The sequence below is a fragment of the Podarcis raffonei genome, chromosome 8 (assembly GCF_027172205.1).
Source record: "Podarcis raffonei isolate rPodRaf1 chromosome 8, rPodRaf1.pri, whole genome shotgun sequence".
NCBI lineage: Eukaryota > Metazoa > Chordata > Lepidosauria > Squamata > Lacertidae > Podarcis > Podarcis raffonei.
In genome coordinates, this window is record NC_070609.1 from 42,963,572 (window position 1) to 42,985,572 (window position 22,001).

The 22,001-nt window shown below is 39.9% G+C and overlaps 1 protein-coding gene across 1 annotated transcript in view; it reads right to left on the bottom strand.

Moving 5' to 3' along the window:
• Nucleotides 1–22,001, bottom strand: part of WWOX (WW domain containing oxidoreductase) — a 548,892-nt gene that overhangs the window by 390,861 nt on the left and 136,030 nt on the right. Inside the window, exon 8 of the mRNA XM_053399590.1 lies at nt 18,089–18,353. Coding sequence (XP_053255565.1) covers nt 18,089–18,353 — 265 coding nt within the window. The remainder of the gene's footprint in view (nt 1–18,088; nt 18,354–22,001) is intronic.

A 22,001-nucleotide genomic window follows, 5' to 3' on the forward strand; every position in this document is an offset into this window, starting at 1 on the left:
GTATGCTAAACTGCCCAATGGAAAGCACTGTTATATCAAAATAGCAGAAGAGACAGCAACCTTTTTTTCTGTGCAGAATTAAATCTAGATAAATTCCATAACACAATTAATGACTTAATATTATTGACTTTATGAAAATATTAGATGCCTGTGAAGAAAACAGTATACAGTGGGTCTGCAAGTTACGCTCACTTTGCAACCTTATACGGCGAGGAGGGCTAAATAAATAAATGGAAAGTGAGGAAAACCTGCCATCCCCAGTGATTGATTGAATTCCCCTGTGCACCTGGGAAGGTGGCAGGAGGGGCCTGGGATGCTTCCAGAGGCAGATAAGGAAGGCGTTGCCTCACTTTCCCACATCCTGAACCTCCTGGGACCTTCGCAGAATCCAGTAAGCAGCCTTCTTTGCAGAGGGGGGAGGTTCTGCGGGTTTCGGACATCCTTTGCATGTGGAGGCCTGGAACCAAACCCTTGCATAAGAGGCGGCCCCACTGTATCTGTCATTAGAAATTGAAAGGTTCCAACATTACTTGGTTTCAAACACTGTTGAGATTACAGTACAGTCGTACCTCGGAAGTCTAACGCCTTGCGAGACAAACGTCTTGGCTCCCAAACGTCGCAAACATGGAGGTGATTGTTTCAGTTTTGAACGTTCTTTGGAACCGTAGCAGTTTCCATGGCTTCCGATTGAAGCCATGCCTTTGTTCTCGAATATTTTGGAAGTCGAATGGACTTCTGGAATAGATTCTGTTCCTCTTCCGAGGTATGACTGTATAGTAACTTATGAAGGAAGAGGGTGAATTTTGTACTCCTAGCTGAAACCAGAAAGATACATTGTTTTGGCATTCAGTAGCCTACCAAACGGCAGTTACTGTTGCTAAAGATAGTTACATAACTTGCAATCTTTACTATTCCTTTTTACACTGTTTCTTACCTGCCGTTCACCATATGGACCCAGAGCAGGTTACAACAATTTAAAAACACGCTATTGAAGACTCCATTGCAAAGGCAGTTCTGAGGCATATGGGGCTAAAGAAAGCTCAAACCTATCTCCAGTGTCCCATCATTGTACTCTGAATGTCCAATGTTCATTGATCAAAAGAAGCATCTTATAAAATACCCAGGGTGTCAGCAGAGCCAAAGAAATCACTGCTGTCCAAGTGCTAAGGACGACCACCTGATTCACTGCTGCCTCGTGGAGAACACCCACCCCACCCTCATCATTGAATAGGTCTGCAGCAGCATGTAGTTGCATTCTAATGTCTCTCCCTAACCCCATTCGACTCACACATGTCTATCTGATGCCTGTCACACATTTTCCACCTTGCGTCTGACATTAGATTCCTTCTATCTATCTCTTTCTCCTCTTAGACCTGACCACTAGTTCAAACCAAATGCTGTCTGTGTAAATGCTCAAATTCTCTATATTTTACAATTAAGTGCAAATGCCTTTATTCCACAATTTGGCCTATTGCTAATCCCCACCCCACCCCCATATGTGTAATTTTCCCACTGGTGCTCTGAAATAAACCCCAGGAAACCTGTGCTCATCCTGTACATGTGTAACTCAACACATGTGGATGGTGAAATGTGATAAGATTTGTATTAAAAAGGTGCTCCACAAATGCCTAAAGGACAGCTCTATTCATGCTTCATATCCATAACAGTTACACAGAACCTCAATATTCAGAGGCCTCTAAACACAAGATAGAGACAAATAAGGAAAGATAGCTGTCTTGCAATATTTCCGGGCTTTTATTTTATATCTAACTGCGCTCTGGTTTTCAGTGACTCATTTTGCTTTGGCGGCCAAAAAGATCAGAAAGATGTCCCTGGACAATATAGCAGTGAACTGCAAGGGAGACGCAGAGACCATGATTTGTGGCGTGACACCCCTTTTTCTTGTATTTATTTTTTATTCAGATTTGTCATGACCAATGACTAGTACAAGAAAAATCTTTCGATTGGATTTATATCTAAGTGGCCAATACTTAAAAAAAAAAAGCAGCTGGACCAATTCACTAAAGTAATTCTTATGACCACAACCTTACTAATGAATGTAGACTCAAACCTCACATTGTTATATGACTGTGGAAAATAACAATTTAAATCTGAGTATGACTACTTCATGCTGTTATCAGCAGGAATTAAAAAAATGTTCATAAAATTAAGAACAGAGGGAAAACAGACCTTAATTAAGCAAAGTGTTATCTCTTTCTTCTATAATGAAAGCAAAGTTACAGTTATATTTTCACCAAGATTTTTCTCCACTTAATGAAGACATTATCCATGAGTTTTCAAAGTCACTTTACAAAAGAGCATTCAAGAGATATTAAAGTCAGCTTAAACTAAAAAGTCTTTTTGAAGTCAATAAACAATAAAAAAGAACAATGAAAAGACAGCCTTTGATCTCTTCTCAGTCTCAAGTCTTTAATTTCTCTTTTAATCTACTAGATGCATTAAGTCTTGTATTCAAATACTTTTCACCTGCAGAGTACAGTAAGCTTGCCTTGATTAAAAAAAAACTGTATTAATGTACAGTCTCATTAGCATGGATGAGTGTTAGCTGGAAGTTCCCCACTTTTTTTATTTAAAAAAGTTTTAAAATGATTTTCCTTTCTACCCTCTTTGAATTTTTTTTAAAATGAAAATGAAATGGTTGGCTTTGAAATTCATGATGACATCAAAGACTATAATGCACATAGATTTCCCCCCCAAGAATAAATTATTAACAACATGTGCAAACGCATACTGGTCAATAGGCCTGGTCAAGAAACATTAGCCTCCCTCCTTGACCAATTATAATGCATCAGTAGTTATTTCAAGAAGACCAATAGATGCATTAGGTTTACTTAAAGGTAGTGAAAGGGTGCTGAAGGAAGTAACTACACCTATTAGATTAAAATATATTGTGGGTCCTTATCAGACTTAATGCTTATAGTGTAGTTTACAGTTATATGCATGAACTGCAGCTTTGGCTCATGCATTCTCTCCTCTAATATGGCAAACTATGGTTTGTTCAATAAACAAGGATCAAACTGTGGTTTATAATCCTGACTGGTCTGCAATCAAACAATGGTTTATGGTCCTGGGTTTTCTTCAAGCCAAATTTTTTAGCTAGAGTTTTCCTAACTGAAACTGAAACTCCTCTTATTTATAAGCAGAAGTGAATGTTTCTTGTATCCTCCTCATAGCCCAAGTCTCACCACTGTTTGCATGCAATGCTTAATCATAGCTCACTGTTATATTTGAAATATGACAGTGTCTTCGGAAAACATGCTGGACATAACAGTCAAGCCACAAATGAGAGAATGATTGCACAGAAGCAACACTAAGGGTTTTTATATGTTTTCTCTCTGGCCCATTGTAATAATATCCTTACTGGAACTGGAACATATATTAATCAAAATCAAATTTAAATCATGCTAGTACAATTAATTAAATTGTACATAATTATGACTATCTGCTCCATAATAAACTAAGCAGAAATCCCCAAATCCTTTACACAGGCAATCCTACAATTCAGTATATCAAGCAATTTTGGTTTGGCGATGTGTGGGGCTGTAGACAGAACCAGATTGGGCTGGGCCTGGCTGACCTAAATTCAAAAGCATTTGCTACTGGTTCATTCATTTCTCAATAACTCACAGGGCTAGAATCATCACATTTGTAGTTTCAGTTGGTAGGTTTTTACTGTTTGGTCACTCCTTACATGAGAATCATGGATAGAAGGCTGAAGCTGCACATACAACTTTCTCCCTCATTGCATAATAATGCAGAGCATTATGCATAGCGTTGTTAGGAGGGCAAAAATGAAGTCATGGATCCAGAGCCCTAAAGCTCTTGAATAAGACCCAGCAGAAGATGTCATACAATACAGCACAACAATGTGTCTGGGACTAAGTTACAGTATGAGAAATAGTGAGTGAGAAATAGTGAGTGAGAAAAATAAATGAAGTATATAAACTCCCATGGGTCAAAAAACCAAAGAAAATAAAAGCAGTAAGCAGTAGCAGTATGATGATGGACAACTTCACTTGCTATATAATTAATTATACATAAACACTATTATACATTCCTGAGTCCCCAATTTGGCCCCTACTTGGTTCTCCAGATGAACTTCAGTTTGCACCTATGCAGGCCTTTGCCCCTCATGAATTTTGATTTTATTTTTATTTTTTGTGGTTGAAAGATGCAAGCTTATAGCTGCTCCTTTATGGCTTTGAAGGGTGAGTGGATTTTGCCTGTTTGTAGCCCTTAGGAGGGAGGTCAGTGAGTCCAGCTTCATTTTTGTGTGGTCTTTAGGTGTAGGTAGTTTTTTGTTGGGTTTGGGGTTTTTTGTTCTGTGAAATACTTTGTAGTGCTTTGGGGGAAGGGGAATGTGGTTTGTATTAGTGGTTCACACCAAATGCCTGTCTGTACTTCTTTGGAAGTTATTTGTCCCTTATGACAAGACAGGCCTTTTTTATCAGGCTATGTATATATATATAGTTTTATACACAGAGAAAACACTGCTTCTAATGCTAACAGAATCTGAAGGAACTGTGGCCTTTTTAGAAGAAAGGGATATTATAGAAATTTAAGAATTAGGAATACTTAAAGTTTCAGTGTTCTACACCCCCTTCAAAAAAAGTCAAAACACTTAACCATACATTTTCACATTGGTTGCTTACTAAGAAAAATCAAAGTAAGAGCACTTTGCTAGGTTAAGACTGATCTTTTATTGATTTGGATGTGCTCTGAACCACATCATCTAATCTACAATAAGCCATTTATGGAGTTTCCTAGTGAAATGATCTATGGGCTAAAAGGCTTAGATTTCTAGTCGCATCATAGAACTTTTTAAAATGACAGTGATGATATGGAAGTGTGCTAGAAAACACTATAATAAGATTGCAAAAGACACAAGTGACATTATTAGAAAATTAGAAACTTTAGTTAACTTGTTTTGAATCCTCTTGCTGACCATTTAGTTTTATCTGGAGATACATTTCAGCTTCACAGAAGTTCAGTGTAAAACTGTTCAAGGTCTTTGCCAGACTGCAATATGCAAATTTTACTTAATTGGTAACAAACTCCTAACTTGATTGTAATATTAAGAAATAAGTAGGAAGAAAAAAGTACAGAAAACAAAGCCTTACAAGAAGCGCAGTCTTCTCTGTGGTGGCTTCCTTCATTTTGAAGGACCTCCCCCTAGCAGCACAACCCAGTGATTTTACAATTGTTTCAGGGCCAGGTCAAAACTTATCTGTGTTCCTGATAAGATTATTTTAGAATGATTTTATTGTTTTCATTTGCCTCTCATTGTTTTAATATGATTGTTTCCTGTTTGCATTTTTGTGGCATATTTAATTTTATTCATGCCCACTGTATCCATAAGGGTGAAGTGCAGCCTATAAATGTTTTAATAATAAATAAAAACACATTCTCAGTGACATTCACCATTTTCTCCTTGAACAATTTTGTCCATCTCACACACACACCAGGGAAGATGATAAAACCATTCCTGGACTATACTACTTATGATAACAGATTAAGGAACTACATGTTTGAATGCTCTTCTTGCGCATCCTAAATGTCAAGGGAAAAAGTTCCAGTATTGATTGTTCTCTGATAATGCTAATATTGTACATGCAGGGAATCTCTCTTACTCAGGATGCATTCAGTTATGTCCCCCACTCCCAACAACACTTGCAATCTGTAGTAGTGCAGTCCATAAAACATGGCTCCTTGTTTCAAATAGTTCCCTTTGAAATATAACCACAGAAATTGCAGGGGGCGGCATTTACAGAAGAAAAAGTGGTCTGAATTTCATAAGGTTTGCAGAAACAAAAAAGAATACCCCCCTTTCAGTCAAGATTGGCTCCCAAAGCAGCTTACAATTAAAATTCACAGAAAGCTAATTGTCAAGATGCCAATCCACAGAAGTAGGATTTCTGCTTGATCTGCTATATGACAGTATACTGTGCTATACTAGTTCAGCACAGTAAAAACATGTGTAAGTTAGGAATCTTACCATTTAGCAAGCACATTGTACAGCCTGCCTTTAACTACATGCAAATTATTTGACTGATTTCTTACACCTATTCCCTTTTTTTCCAGAACTGACATATAAAAATTACAGTTCTTTTCATGGGGGCCAAAAACCAGGGATCCTTTGGCACAAACAGCAAGCAACAAATTAAATAGCACATCACATAAATTCAAATATCACTTACTAAAGATCTAAATTGTCTGGCAGTACCATCCTTCAGGTTACCGTACATAGCACAGTTCTTAGGAAGAAAATGATATAAAAATAAGATACGAAGATCAAAGATAGGAAAAGCAAATGGCAAGCTATTGTCACACTTATGAGACCTACAATGATGTAGTGCTGAGAGTGTCAGACCATGGCTAGGGAAATCAGGGCTCAAATCCCCACAAAAGCCATGAAAACTGCTTGGTAACCTTGCACCAGTCACACTCTATTCCAGTCTGATTTCCTTCATAGGCTTGTGAAGTTAAATTTGGAGTGAGAGTATGGAAATATCATGCACATTGCTCTGAGATCTTTGATGGAAGTCTATGATATGAAGGCCCATGATATAGGAACATTGCTGAATCTAAACAGGTCTGGGTCAGATCAGGGCCTGAATGGGAGACTGCCAGGAAACCCATGCATGCCATATTGAGTTCCATGATGGAAGAAGAATGGAATATAAATGTAATTAGCAAATAAATACATGAAAGATGGAATAAACATGAAATAAATGAAAGAATTAAGTGGAAAGCAATCAGGCCACATTAACCAATTCTGTGTGGCTACTAACACTCTAATGAGCTACAGAAGCTCATTCAGGTGCTTCTTCCTATGTACCATTTTGATGCACAAGAACAAAGGATGAAAAATTGTTACAACAATAAAAGCCCTTCCATTCTGGTCTCAGCAGTTTCCATGTTTGCCTTATATACCAGTTACCCCAACCTAACACTCTGCCCTTAACCAAAATTAATTTGTGGTTAATTCAGGTACAGAAGCTTCCAGTGGCAGCTTTAATAATTTGGTAAAACAGCAAATTGCAGCAGGATAGTTATTCATCAGAAAGGAAATGGCTCATTTGGGAGGAGCGGGAATCAATGATCCCTGGGAACAGTGGAGAATAAAAGCTCTGGCACTGGTGAAGCAAAAAAAGCACCACACCATATTTATTAGATTTCTGCTCTTTATGCCAACTTTTTACTGCATCATTTCAGAGCTAATGCTGACAGCTTATATGCTGAGCTAAGTGTACAATAAGCACATGAATGCCATTTTGATGGGCCTAGGATTTTCTCCCGCAACCACCACCCTTTATTTTCTGGCTGCTCAATAACTATTAAAGATGTGTCGCCTAATTGCTTAGAACTGAAGCAAAGAAAACACATATTAGTCCACACCAACACACTTAACAACAGCTGGCACTAACTACAGTACGCACCAGTTTGTATTAAGATGTCATTGTGCCTTCCCAGTTCTAATCACCAATTATGACTCTATTAGCTGCACTTGGCAGTTCATCTGCTCAAGCATTGGCTAAGGGGGACTCGGAATGGACCTCTGATCTCTGTGTTTCTGCTTCAGTGAGTGCTTAGTGCAGCGGCTGTCATCTGGAGACACTGAGGAGGTAAGGCATTGTCTCCACTAAGGTAACTACACCTGACCTTACAACAATTTACTAAGGAAATACCTGCCTAATGGCAGCGTGAGTGCAGTTTCTTTTACCACTCGCAAGGGCTCTGCAAATTAGAGACAACAGGATAAATCTATGACCAGCTCACCAGACACTTCATTAAATCACTGTTCCCTTGCCTTGTAGAGCACTAATAGAATCACAGCCCTCGTTAGCTACTGAATAAAAGATCAATCACATACTTTGAGAGCTCTTGCTACCAGCTTCCAGAGGAAACAAGAAAAGGGGGGGCAGAGAGAGAGGGAGACATATTTAGGATCATCAGTAAGATTCTGAATGGCCTCTCTGCAAGTTGGTTAAATTACCTTTTCCACAACTGACTCGGAATGTAATACTCAGAGGAACTTGTTAAGTCTGCTTTCAAAAGCTGCTCTCTAATATATGACTACCAGGCCCTGGTCAAAAGTTCATAATGTGCATATGTAAAAAGGTACTAAATTGCCTGAGGGCTAAAACCAGAGGAGTTTAATTGCAGCAAAATGCTGAAAATGGTCTATTGAGGGTGTTTCTTTAGGGATACTGCTGGCACGGGCTGATTGAAGTTCGGAACATAAAAAGCCATACAACAACATTTCCTTAAACGCAATTGAATCCACGAGTAGTTATTCTTGCATAAATGCTATGCTGAAAGGACTTTTAAAAAAGATCCTCCGATTCCTCAAAAATAAAGAATTAAGAACTGCTATAATTCATAACTCAAGATCATACAAACAAAAAATGGAACATTTTGCAGGAAAACCTATCTCTCTACACCCTTTAAGCTTAGATGTATTGTGTAATATACGCAAATATTTTAAAATAAAATAATGAATATTAATGAGGAACCATAGTATTTTACAGCAAATTGGGGTTTGTCTGTTTTTTTGTTTGGAATCCCTATAGCAACAGGTCTCAATGAACATACAAAATGGTAGATCCCAACCTGGAGCGTCTTTAGCCTCATGTAAGCATTTACAATTAATACCTTAAGAAACTTTGTATATGGAGGACTACTCCTTTCTTGATTTTTATTAAAGAATATAAGATCAAATTAAAAGAAATTGGTTCAATGAAACAAACTGAAACCAATCTTGTGGAAAGCTGCCAAAAAGAGAAACTATGTATCCAGCTGCTGATAAATATTTATCAGTAGCCCAACAAAAAGGCCTTCTCCAGGGGGTTTGTATACTTGCACAGAGATCTGAACAGTATCTTCCTCAGTGACCACACCAAACCTACATAACTTCACACATATTATGGTATGGGAGTCCTATCAACTGGGCAATCCAGGATCTCCATACACACCACCCAGGACTGGACCCCAGGGAGGTCACTGCAGGGCTGCTGATGCAGCTGTTTGACTTCCATCCCCAGAGGCACACTCTAGTGTCTCTTGAGACAGACGGATGCCAACAACCTCCTCAAGCTTTTAAATTAGCACAAATTTTAAGCATGATATGCACTGTAATGCATCTGCACACCCCACAGAGATGGGTTCTAGGACTGCAGAGGACCACCCAAAATATTTGCACGACCAGCAAGATCAAAATTCAAGTGTACCCTAAAGTAGAGATGCCCACAGGATACAATAGAGAAATATAGGATTATCACATAGCTGTGATTGGGCTCCAACATGTTCACTTCCCTCCTCAAACAAAAGGTAGGAGTCGAACCAGAATCTTGTTGCAGCTGGGTAATTTGTTTTTTTACTTTGGCATGACTTCACCCAATTTTTGGCACGATGGACCCAAACTAAACTGATCTGGAGGCCTTTGAAGAAACTGTTGCCCTATTTGATGGGGATAATTTGGGGTGGAAAATTGGGGGGAGGGAGTTGCTTAGCCCTTTCCTAAACCATTACTTATTTTTTTAAATCAGCAACAATTAGTAAAAAATGCTATTAGGCCATTAGGCTTTGAGAATTGGAAAGTGGTAATTCTACTTGTACTGAACGTGTATATGAGGACTAAAACTATTGGCAAAAAGCAGTGTGTGGCTTGACTAGCTGGAAGTGATCTCATTTTTTAAATTCAGCATTCAATTCACTCTGCCTTGGCTAGTTCATAATTTAATAAAATGCATGTCGTATCACAAACAAAAGGGGTATATTGTTTCCTAGCCTCACTTTCAGGCTGAAGATGCATCTGACTCTGTTTTCCAAAAAGTGACAGTTAACATTATGACCTGGTGGCTTTGCTCTACTACAGAAAACAAACAAAATAAATAAATAACCAGGGAACTTCTAAGTGTCAGCAGCAAAATGGATAACAGGGATAAAAAAAGTTGATAATTCATTTATTTGACCTCAAGAGAACGGTTCTGATGGAAGTCTAAGAAAGTAGAGCTGCGGAGGTAACAGCATTTACTGAAATAAATAGAACTCTGAAAAAGACAAACCAATAGCATCTGACAACAGTGTAAAAATATAACACACACTTTCATCTGTTTATTTTTGACATTTGAGGCTGAAACATGGCCGGTTATTCAAGCTGGCAGAGTAATATGTGTCTCTGAAGTAGAGAGAGAAAAATCTTCTTCCTCTTATTTTTGAAAGAATCTAAGAAATGCAGAGCCATTTCCCTGCCCCAAAATTTAAGTATCCAAACAACTAAAAACCAAGAACATTCATTCATAAATCTATCAGATTTATATTATGATTTATAAGTCTACCTTTCTCCTTGCCATGAAATTACACATTTGTAATTCTTAGCACAAAAATTTCCTTTAGTTAATCATGAATAATAGTTGAGATAAAAAAAATCATATTATATAATCTAAGGACTTTGTCACACACATCACACAGTAACAAACTATGGCTAGCCGCAGAGCACCCGATCCTCTCTTTTGAACAATTGTATCTGTAGGACACATGCATATTGAAACCTAGACCAGGACAAACTACTTGTGAGCTGCCATGTGCTACTCTCTCCAGATAGTAATAATTCTCTCCAGACATCATCATTATTACTGATGATATAAATGATGAGCAGACTTTGGGGCTATGTTCATGAGTGGAAGAAGGTTGTTGAGGAAAGGACTGCTTCATCCTTTTTCCTCTGGCCATTTTCCTCTGGTGATCAATTTTTACCCACTGACAAGGGGAAAGATACAAAATCTACACCTCCTGCATATTTTCCAGGTCTTCAAAATCACAAGAAGATATCAAAGGCTCTGTTGATGACTCCATTAACCTTTAGCTCAACCATGAAATATTACTTGGGACTGTTTGTGTACCCATCAATAAGGGAAGTTTCATTGGGGTTATAAATTTTGGAATCATCTTGGTAGACACACAATAATGGCCACTTTTGTATCTGAACAGCATGCAATTAAAATTGTTTTAAGTCAGAGTAGAATTGATGGGGAAAGTGAGAAAGTCAGAAGCAATAAACTTTGAGAATATTATTCATACTACCAATGTGTTCCAGTGTGGAAGGTGTGGAAGGTGGTACACACACTCATCTCTAGCCAGTTGTATATATCCAGTATCACACCCACAATTCTGCACATACTGGCAGACTCTTGGAGCGGCTTTTCACAAAATTCCAGTGGCATATTTAGCATTAATGCATACAAATCTCTCGGCCTCCATAGGATCAATTTCTCTGCAGAGTGCTGACAACTGGAACTCAGGTCATGTAGTGGCTACCATGAAAAGGGTGTAATGGAAACTTGTCCATAACCTTGTAGCAATTATCCCTTCTATTCTGTATCCTTGCTGACTCTCTATATCCAGCTTTCAGTGATAGAGACCCATTTCTTATTTCAGCATGAAGTCCAATGGAGGTGACAGTGCTATTTTCTTAGAAAAAGATCTGCCAGAACTCACCATGAACTCTTATAATGGCAATAGTGCCCACCTGAGAGGTGCCAGAACTGAGTTCCAGGGAGTTCCACCTGAAAAAATGCCCTGGTGCTATGCAACATTAATTATGTTCATTGTAATTCACACCTGGAAGACAGCACACCTTCTGGTGACATCCTGACAGGTGAGCTGAGAATTTGCTGAACCCTAGGTTAGAACCCGGAGGGTGAGAGGGAGGGTGTGTCAGAAGGAAAATGAATTTATATTGATTAATATATATTAGTAACTCTGTATTAATGTAACATTTTAATATGGAACTATATGGAAATATTTTGTTTAAGATGTCTGTTTTTGCTTGTTTTCTGAATACTGTTTAGAGATATTTTTAATATATTAAGAGGTATAGAAATTAAATAATCTAATGTGAGTAGGTATGATATTTTAATTCCTAAAATACAGAAATATCACACATATTGCAGGATCAATGGAATGGGCATGCATGCAATGTGTTTAAATATTACAGCAAGTTTGTGAGGTAAGGTGGAGAGAGCGGCACACAAACTGATTCCCTAACCATGTGTTCTGTTACTCAGTTGTACATTACCAGCATCGTGAGTTTATTAACAGAACCTAGCTGTACTCACCCACCAACCTCTAATTTCCACCCTTGCCATCTTCTACCTCAGTCCTTGACAAACCCTCAAGTATTGTGCTACCTAACTACATCAAACCTCCGTTTACGTAAACTTCGGGATGCACGCGCGACAAACCCAAAAGTATTTTACCAGGTTTTGCCGCACGCACATGCGCAGAAGCAGTCCTCAGGTTGCAGAAACCTCGGGATCAAACCGGACCTCTAGAACAATCCCGTCCGCAACCGGAGGTACCACTGTACTGAGAAATGGTGCCTTAATGTGCCGAATCCCCTCCACCTTAAAAAAAAAAAAGCTGTGATAGAAGATGCACAATGGATAACCAATATTTCCAACTGCATATGGCACCATGTTATATTCTTGGTTTCATAAGTTTCAAAAGTTAAAAATCTTTATTGAAAGGTGATTTGGCCAAGTAAGTGTTGAATAGACGGCATTTACAGCTGGTATGGAAATATAGCCACTAAACATGGCCCACTGTAAACCAACCACTCTATATCAGTCACCTTGAGATGCCAATTTGCTAACAAGAAAGGGAAAAATAAATATGGTAGGAAATAGTATATAACCTATCCAAAATAAGGAGGAATAAAGATTATGCCTGGAATTCGTCACTATTTCAGAAACATGCAATGCTGTTAGCCGGACCATATATATTGAAGATAAATATACAAGAGTTTTCTACAGGAACAGCTCTTTGTATACATAAAAAATGACTTATTTTAAATGTGACTGTTATATTTATCTCTTTTCTATGGAATGTTTTTCCAATTAATATAATTCCTCAAGTACTGTATATAGATTTCTGGCACACACAGAAGAGTTTGCTATATCAATATTGGTATTAACTGCAAATATATATGGTTTCACTAAAATAATGGATGGAATTTGACTATGATCTTTATATTTGTCATCCAGCTGCCAAGAAGAGATTGATATGACTAATCTAAAAACTCTAGAAAGCAGAAAAATAAAATGATACACAAATGTCTTCTTCTTACTCTGACAGCCCTCCCCTCCCCAAAAATCCAAAGCAATATGCATACCTGAACTGGAAAGTTTTAAAGTGCATTACGGTTGTGTGTGTTTTGCAATCAATATTTCCACAATAATTGAAATAAGTAATGGACAGGATAAATCCATATTTATATATTGAACACTGAGTGATCAATTCAGTAATATTTATTCCCTTTTCTTTCATAATTGAATGAAAAGGCCAAACAGGATCAATCATTTCAACATACATGATAAATCATCTTAGATAAGATCACACAACAGTCTTTAGAGGAAGGTAGTGAACTGTTTTCACATCAACAAAATTTGTGAGATTATTTTTCTTTTCTTCTATTTGTTTTATTTTGTTGTATGCATTTTCTGTTTTAAGTTCAAATGTGCTAAACTGAATCCACCCTTTACTTATTTCGGCTTAGTACAAATAAGCTGAAGGTTGTTCAAACACAACACTGAAGGTGATTAGTGAATGTCAGCAGTAAGGAGACACCGAAATGTGATACTGAGTATTACTGTACATGCCAAGAGTAACAGCAGACAAAACCCAGCTAGCAAGCACTCCTTTGTCTCTAGATATTTAAACTCAGGGGCCAGATGAAGGACTGCTGTATGTTGGTGGGTCAATGCAGCTATGAACAATCAGCAAGAGACTCTTAGTTAGTGCTGCGCCATAGCTGTGAGTGGCTGTACCTGAATCTTTGCTGGGAATGATTCATCACTATTACAATAATGTATACGCCTTTCCACTAACAAGGTTCAAAGAACAACAAAACAATAATCAATAATAAACAATTTATTTGGCTTATTATTTGTGTGTGTTGTATTTGTACATTTCACACTGTAATCTGCTTTGTGGAGCAAGCTCATAAAAAATCAGGACATAAATTTTTAAAAAATAAACTTGAAAATTAAAAACCAACTCCTAGGGGCTGAGGTCCCTTCACCCCCCCTAAAATATTAGAGGGAGCTTCCCCCCAAAAGTTGATGGGCCTTACCATTCAAATGGTGTTTGTGCCCTGCATCATGTGATCAATTATGTGGGGTAGGGCTTACCTGGGCCCCCCAATTTTTTTTCCAAGTTGGCACCCATGCTTGGATTGCACTATGCACAAACTAAGAGTTATGACCACACATTCCTTGCATCTTTTATTTTTTTAAATATAGAACAGTAGTTCAAAATATCTTGTAGTTCAATTAGAGTATTGAACAGCTTTAATACCTCTGAAAGAAGATGGGATATATAAATATCTTAAGACATTTAGTGAAAGAACAGAACAGAAAGAGAACAGAAAAAGGCAAGGAAAATTCATTTTAAAATGTTAATGTTATGTGTGTATTGTGCCTAGCCAAAAAATATAAGTAATGATGAATGAAATATCATAGAATAGACAGTAATTATTATTTTTCTATCTGGTAATATCAACACTTTTAAAGACTGATCAAAGTAAGAAAAAAACAGCAGTACTATAAGAGCATTATATAGCTTTGTAGACTTCTTTTTCTTTTTTGGAACATGGAAAATGTTATGACTTTGCTCTAAAAGAAGGGACTTTCAGGTTCAGATTACTTGGACCCTCTTACTGTTTACTCGTCATCCTTTTTTCTGTAAAGTCAGAAGAGAGTTCTCGCAATACTTCAAATAAATAAAATATCCAGCTGCACAAACACTATATATTCAGCTAGATTACTTTGGCTTCTTATGGAATATTTGACTTTCCCCAGAATGTAAATGATTAAAGAGAACCCATCATATGAAACTGATTGGGAAAAGGTTTAAAGTGGTATGGCACTTTTACAAAGATGGCATGAACAGAAATAAAGACCAGAGTTAGGTAAAGCAAGCCAGCCATTCCTAAAGGTCAGGAAGGAGTATCAATATCATGACACAAAGCACACTTTAAGAAACCTTCTACATATTATTGTTCAGTTGACCTCCAGCTATACAGACAGATGTAAGTTTATGCACCCAAGTGTGTGAAACCATATCATGCCTAAGGGGGCAACCTATTTGGAATTGCTCCTCTGCAAGCTCCAGCTTTTAGGAAACGTAGGAAAATTGAAATTCTTACTGACCATGAATTTTTATGTTGTGATAGGGATGGGTGACTTTTCTCATTAGGGTTGTTCCTCCTGCTGGCCATGACAGGCAGGAGTCATCCTGCCCTCCAGGCCAGCTATGCCTTCAGCCTGTGATGACTGGGGCTAGATCTACCAAGCTATAAAAAACCACCCTGAAAATGCTCTTTTTAAAAAGTTGTAAAGCTCACAATGGAAAATATCATTGAGTTGTGATTTCAGCTCTACACCGCCATCTGGTGTCACAGTGTTATAACACATTTATAACATTGCAATTTGACCAATTAGGGTCGCAGATGGCGCTGTGGGTTAAACCACAGAGCCTAGGACTTGCCGATCAGAAGGTTGGTGGTTCGAATCCCCGCCATGGGGTGAGCTCCCGTTGCTCGGTCCCTGCTCCTGCCAACCTAGCAGTTCGAAAGCACGTCAAAGTGCGAGTAGATAAATAGGTACTGCTCCAGCAGGAAGGTAAACGGCATTTCCGTGCACTGCTCTGGTTCACCAGAAGCCGCTTAGTCATGCTGGCCACTTGACCCGGAAGCTTTACGCTGGCTCCCGCAGCCAATAAAGCGAGATGAGCGCCGCAACCCCAGAGTTGGTCACGACTGGACCTAATGGTCAGTGGTCCCTTTACCTTTACCTTTAATTTGACCAATGTAGCTAAGTTCCTGGTCTTTTTTACTCTCTGGAAAAACTTACTTTTCTCTTCAGCTCTTTGTATGTTTGACTGGTTCTCCTGGTTCCTTGCATGTGACTTTTGATTTCTTGAGTATTTGACTAAACATCTTACTTTTGTGAGGACTGAACAACATTGGTAAGATATTATAATTAAATTACCAAATTACCAATATACAGTATAGTGAAAATATTATACACTAAACCAGGGGTGAAGAACCTGTGGCAACTTCCATAAGCCCTGACCATTGGCCATGCAGGCTGGTGATGGCAGAAGTTGAAGTCCAAAAACATAGGATAAGAACCGAGGAGGTCAAGTTCCCCACTACTTCACTAACACTTTGAAGTTTAATGCAAGCTCTTCCATACTTGAGATCTGCCTACAAGCTAACTAGAATCAAAATAGTTATACCATTTAGAGCGCATAACTTTAATTACTTCAGTATGAACTGGCATCCTGAGCTGCCAGAATACAGCCTCAAAACCACTTCAGTGGTGCCCACTGTGAACAAGGGATTTCAGGATTTCTGCCTCTATTTGGATTGATCCTGGCTGGGTTTTTTTTTTTAAAAAAAAGAAATAACAGTGGTTTAGCCTGCCAGCAGCAGACCCTGTAGGAGGTTTAATAACTGAAACTGCTGTTGCATAAAGCATGATCAAAGATGGTTTGATGACTTGGTCTGTTAGGGAGGATTCAATGTCAAGAGTTTTGTGCTGACACCCAGGCTAAATATGATCCACTGGGGAATTGCTTATGTGCAATTGGCTTTCTCTAGGGTGCAGATCATTTTCTTCCAAGCCAATAATCTCAAGTGTTTCTCTGTTCTTGCTCTTCATTGTTCATTTTAAAGTTTAATTAAAGAAGAAGGTGGAGAACAAGCTGGCATTCAGCTAAGGAAAGGTATTGGGTGCCATTCATGAATCTACTGCACCATGTGTTCACTACTTAAGTACTGTCAGCTTTAGTAGTCATAGGTGTGCTAAAAATGAAAAGACTGAAAATAATAAAGCAGGATTTTTTTAAAGTATTGCTTCTTAAATCCTCCTGTAAACTATCATTAACATATCTGAGCAATTCTACTGAATCAGGAGATTTATTTATGGATGATATAAACAAGGTGCCCATGAAGGTTTCTAGGAATACCCCTGGGCAGGTACCCCCAGAATCTGAGCTTTCATTTTAAAAAAGTATTTAGTATCTATTCAGGACAGTATATCTCACCTTTATCAGTCAGATAAATATTCAGGTGTATCCAAATGTGTATCTCACTTGACCAATTCAGCAAGAAATATATATGCTTTAATCTTCTTACCAGCATGGATCTTCTTAGTGGCACTGGGGCATATACATGCAGGCATATTGCTTGAGCATACAATTATTTCACTATACATATCTAAGGTTAAGAATTTTTTCTGATTATAATTTATAACTACACAGCAGTAGTAGTGTTATATTCCCATCCACTTGAAAAAAAAGAACAGCACATCTGTTAAAACTCAAGCACAATGGTTGGCTCTGCACCGAAAGTGTAAAGTGTAACCCAAAGCACCTCAGATTTCTAGCTATTTTTAATGCTAAAGAATTTGAAAATTCCGTTCACTGAAACATCTGCTAAGCTCTTGCAGCCTTAAGATTTGATACTTTTCTGCTTCCCTAGGTGCCAACACAAACATTTTGTTTTAAGGCAGAACTGTAGCAAGTATATGAAAACAGCTCCAAATTTTAGATGTTATGAAAGTCAATGAGATGCTATGGAGTTAATCATTCATATATTTCAGAGTTGTTGTTGTTTTGCTTTCAAAAAGATGTCAGCATTTATTTTTCTTCTACCCATCCCATCTTTATAGCATCTCCCAAGCATAATGCTATCTGCAGTTCCACCTCTCTCTTCTCTCACATTTCTGATCCACCACTCAGCAAAGACTCACTTGATATTCACACTGTACACAACATATATGCACAGAATTGCATGAAACTGAAAATGCACAACTGTCTATCAAAAAGCAATCAAAGCAAGCTAGAAATGCAGACTCCTTTATTCAGAGTTTCATGGTTATGGTAGCCACTGCTGAAGTTAGCAGTTATGAAAGTTGCTGAAATAAGAAAGTTACAGCAGGATTTCTGAAAATCTAGCACACTTAATAATCCAAAGATGTATAAAATGTAGTTCACTTACCATGGATTTAGTGAAAGGGCGAGCCAAGGTAAACAGCAGGGTAAACAGCCACCAGTTGTGATGAATGGATGTGTACATCATATTTCCAGGATGCACTGCATTTGATGTCACCCCATGGGGAGAAAGGCGGCGGTTCAGCTCATTGGATAAAAGAATATTGCACAACTTAGACCGGTTGTAGGCCAGCATAGACCAGTATTCCTTCTTTGATGGAGAGAGCGAGTTGAAGTCAAGTTTTCCTGAGTTGTCTTTAATATCCGTGAACCTTTAAAAATAAACAAATAAACAGTTCATGACCTTGCCAACAAAGGTCCGTATAGTTAAAGCTATGGTTTTCCCAGTAGTGATGTATGGAAGTGTGAGATGGACCATAAAGAAGGCTGCTCGCCGAAGAATTGATGCTTTTGAATTATGGTGCTGGAGGAGACTCTTGAGAGTCCCATGGACTGCAAGAAGATCAAACCTATCCATTCTTAAGGAAATCAGCCCTGAGTGCTCACTGGAAGGACAGACCGTGAAGCTGAGGCTCCAATACTTTGGCCACCTCATGAGAAGAGAAGACTCCCTGGAAAAGACCCTGATGTTGGGAAAGATTGAAGGCACAAGGAGAAGGGGACGACAGAGGGCGAGATGGTTGGACAGTGTTCTCAAAGCTACAAGCATGAGTTTGACCAAACTGGGGGAGGCAGTGCAAGACAGGAGTGCCTGGCGTGCCCTGGTCCATGGGGTCATGAAGAGTCTGACATGACTAAGCAACAACAATAACAGTCTTCCTAAATTCTTCTCTTGGTTAAGAAGCACATTTGCTCCACAGACATCAGGAGTATAGTGTTATATATCAAGTAAATTGGGTCATTATAAACTAAAAACTTAATAATAATAATAATAATAATAAATTTTATTTATATCCCGCCCTCCCCAGCCGAAGCCGGGCTCAGGGCGGCTAACAACAATCAAATAATCAAACAATCAAATAAACCAACATTCTAAAAATATTTCATTATAAAAATTAATTAAAATCAAGTTAATGGCAACCATTAAGCAAAACTCTGTGCAGGTTGCCAGAGGAGGGAGTCAGGCTGCGCCCTGACCAAAGGCCTGGTGGAACAACTCTGTCTTGCAGGCCCTGCGGAAAGATGTCAAGTCCCGCAGGGCCCTAGTCTCTTCTGACAGAGCGTTCCACCAGATTGGAGCCGCAGCCGAGAAGGCCCTGGCTCTAGTTGAGGCCAGCCTAACCTCTCTGAGGCCTGGGACCTTCAGGGTGTTTTTATTTGCAGACCGTAGGCTTCTTTGTGGGGCATACCAGGAGAGGCGGTCCCGTAGGTACGAGGGTCCTAGGCCGTATAGGGCTTTAAAGGTTAAAACCAGCACCTTAAACCTGATCCTGTACTCCACCAGGAGCCAGTGCAGCTGATATAGCACCGGATGAATGTGGTCTCGCAGCGAAGACCCCATAAGGAGTCTCGCCGCGGCATTCTGCACCCGCTGGAGTTTCTGGGTCAGTCTCAAGGGCAGCCCCACGTAGAGCGAGTTACAATAATCCAGTCTGGAGGTGACCGTCGCATGGATCACAGTGGCTAGGTCAGGGCGAGAGAGATAAGGGGCCAACTGCTTAGCTTGGCGGAGATGAAAAAATGCCGCCTTTGTTATAGCTGTAATCTGCGCCTCCATAGAGAGGGAGGTATCGAAGATTACACCCAAACTCTTAACGGACGGTGCTGGCACTAACTGCACCCCCGCAAGAGATGGGAGTTGCCCCCTCAATCCCATATCGTCCCGTCCCAGCCAGAGGACCTCTGTCTTCGAAGGATTTAACTTCAACCGGCTCCCACGTAACCATCCAGCCACAGCCTCCAGGCATCTGGTCAGTGTGTCTGGGGCCGAGTCAGGATGGCCATCCATCAACAGATAGAGTTGGGTGTCATCGGCATACTGATGGCAACCCAGCCCAAAACTCCGAACAAGCTGGGCGAGGGGGCGCATAAAGATGTTAAAAAGCATCGGGGAGAGAATCGCACCCTGAGGCACTCCACACACCAAGGAGTGGCGCGATGACAATTCCCCCCCAAGCGCCACCCTCTGTCCCCGACCAGAGAGAAACGAGCGCAGCCATTGGAGGACTGTGCCCTGGATCCCCACGTTGGCAAGGCGGTGGTCTAGGAGTTCGTGATCGACCATGTCGAAGGCTGCTGACAGGTCTAGAAGAATCAGCAGCCCTGACCCGCCTCGATCCAGCTGCCTGCGGAGATAATCTGTTAGGGCGACCAGAGCCGTCTCGGTCCCATGACCAGCGCGGAAGCCGGACTGGAATGGATCGAGAGCCGATGTTTCATCCAGAAACCTACCAAGCTGTTCAGCAACCGCTCTCTCAATCACCTTACCCAGGAATGGGAGATTCGAAACCGGGCGGTAATTGGGCAGATCTAAGGGATCTAATGATGTTTTCTTTAAGAGCGGACGCACCACTGCCTCCTTCAGTTCCCCTGGGAATATCCCGGTGCCAAGGGACAAATTGATGATATCCCCCAGGGGGGCCCGCACCTCATCTGGACACGCTCTAATCAGCCATGACGGGCACGGGTCAAGAGGACAGGTGGTGGGCTTTCCAGCTTGGAGGAGTCTGTCCACATCGGCTGGAGATATCCGGTCAAAGTGGTCCAATACTGGACCCGAGGACAGTCGAGGGGCCTCCAGTTCATTTATTGTGTCCAAATTGGCAGGAAGGTCATGGCGGAGCAACAGGACCTTCTCCGCAAAAAAGCTCGCAAATGCCTCACAGCTGTGTGTCAGATTGTTATTTAAATTTGGCTGTCCTTCAAGGGACGTCAAAGACCTAATTATACTAAATAATTGCGCCGGGCGAGAGCTAGCGGATGCAATGGAGGCCGAGAAGTAAGACTTCTTAGCGGCCTTCACTGCCATCTCATAGGTTTTCATAAAAACCCTATAAGATGTTCTTGAGGCTCCGTCACGAGCACCCCGCCATACTCGCTCTAGCCGTCTGAGATCCCGCTTCATTTTCCGAAGCTCCTCGGTAAACCAGGGAGCCCGGTTTCTGTGGGGTCGCAGAGGGCGCTTAGGTGCGACCTCATCGCTGGCTGCCAGGAGCTGGGTATTCCAGCCCTCAACAAGCTCAGTCAATGAGTCGCCAGGGGGAGCAAGGTCCTGCAAGGCCTGACGGAATCTATCAGGGTCCATCAGCCTCTGCGGGCGAGCCCAAATCGGCTCGCCACCTAAGCAGGGTGGGGGTGGAAAGTCAATCTTGACTTGCCATCTTCCTTAAAATGGAATGGAAAATGGGTAAGGTCTACAAAATTATGTCCATAATATACGAGGGAGTAGATTTATCCATTCTCTTTCTTTCACTTTCAGCTCTCCACCACCACTGGAATGACCATCCATATGATATTTGACTGTTCCTAAATTCACATAGCTCTGTAAGACATGCCAATTCACCCTGGCTTCCTAAATTAATACAATTGCTTTTTTTTTTTTTACTTAAACACATTTGGATAAAGAAGAAATGAATGTATCTATTTAAACCTGCAGAGAGGACCTGCTTTATTGTGTAATCCATAATGGTTTTAGGCAAAGTAAATAAACAAACAAATAAACAAGCAAGCAAATTAAATAAACAAAGCACACATGGGAAGGATGCAGGAATCTAAAACAAGATTTGCTAACTGTGTGTTACTGAGCCTTAATAATCCAAATAAAAGATTTAAAGGCTGAATTCATATGACTTTTCGCCAAACATTTCACCAAGGGGTGGGTGTTTTTGTTTTCAAAACACACTGTGACAAGACCCACCTACTGCTGGATCTTATGAACATCTGAACATATATCTGGTTCTGAAGGAGAGCATATTCTAGGCATACAAAATATTTATGGATCAACTGATGTCTATATCGGG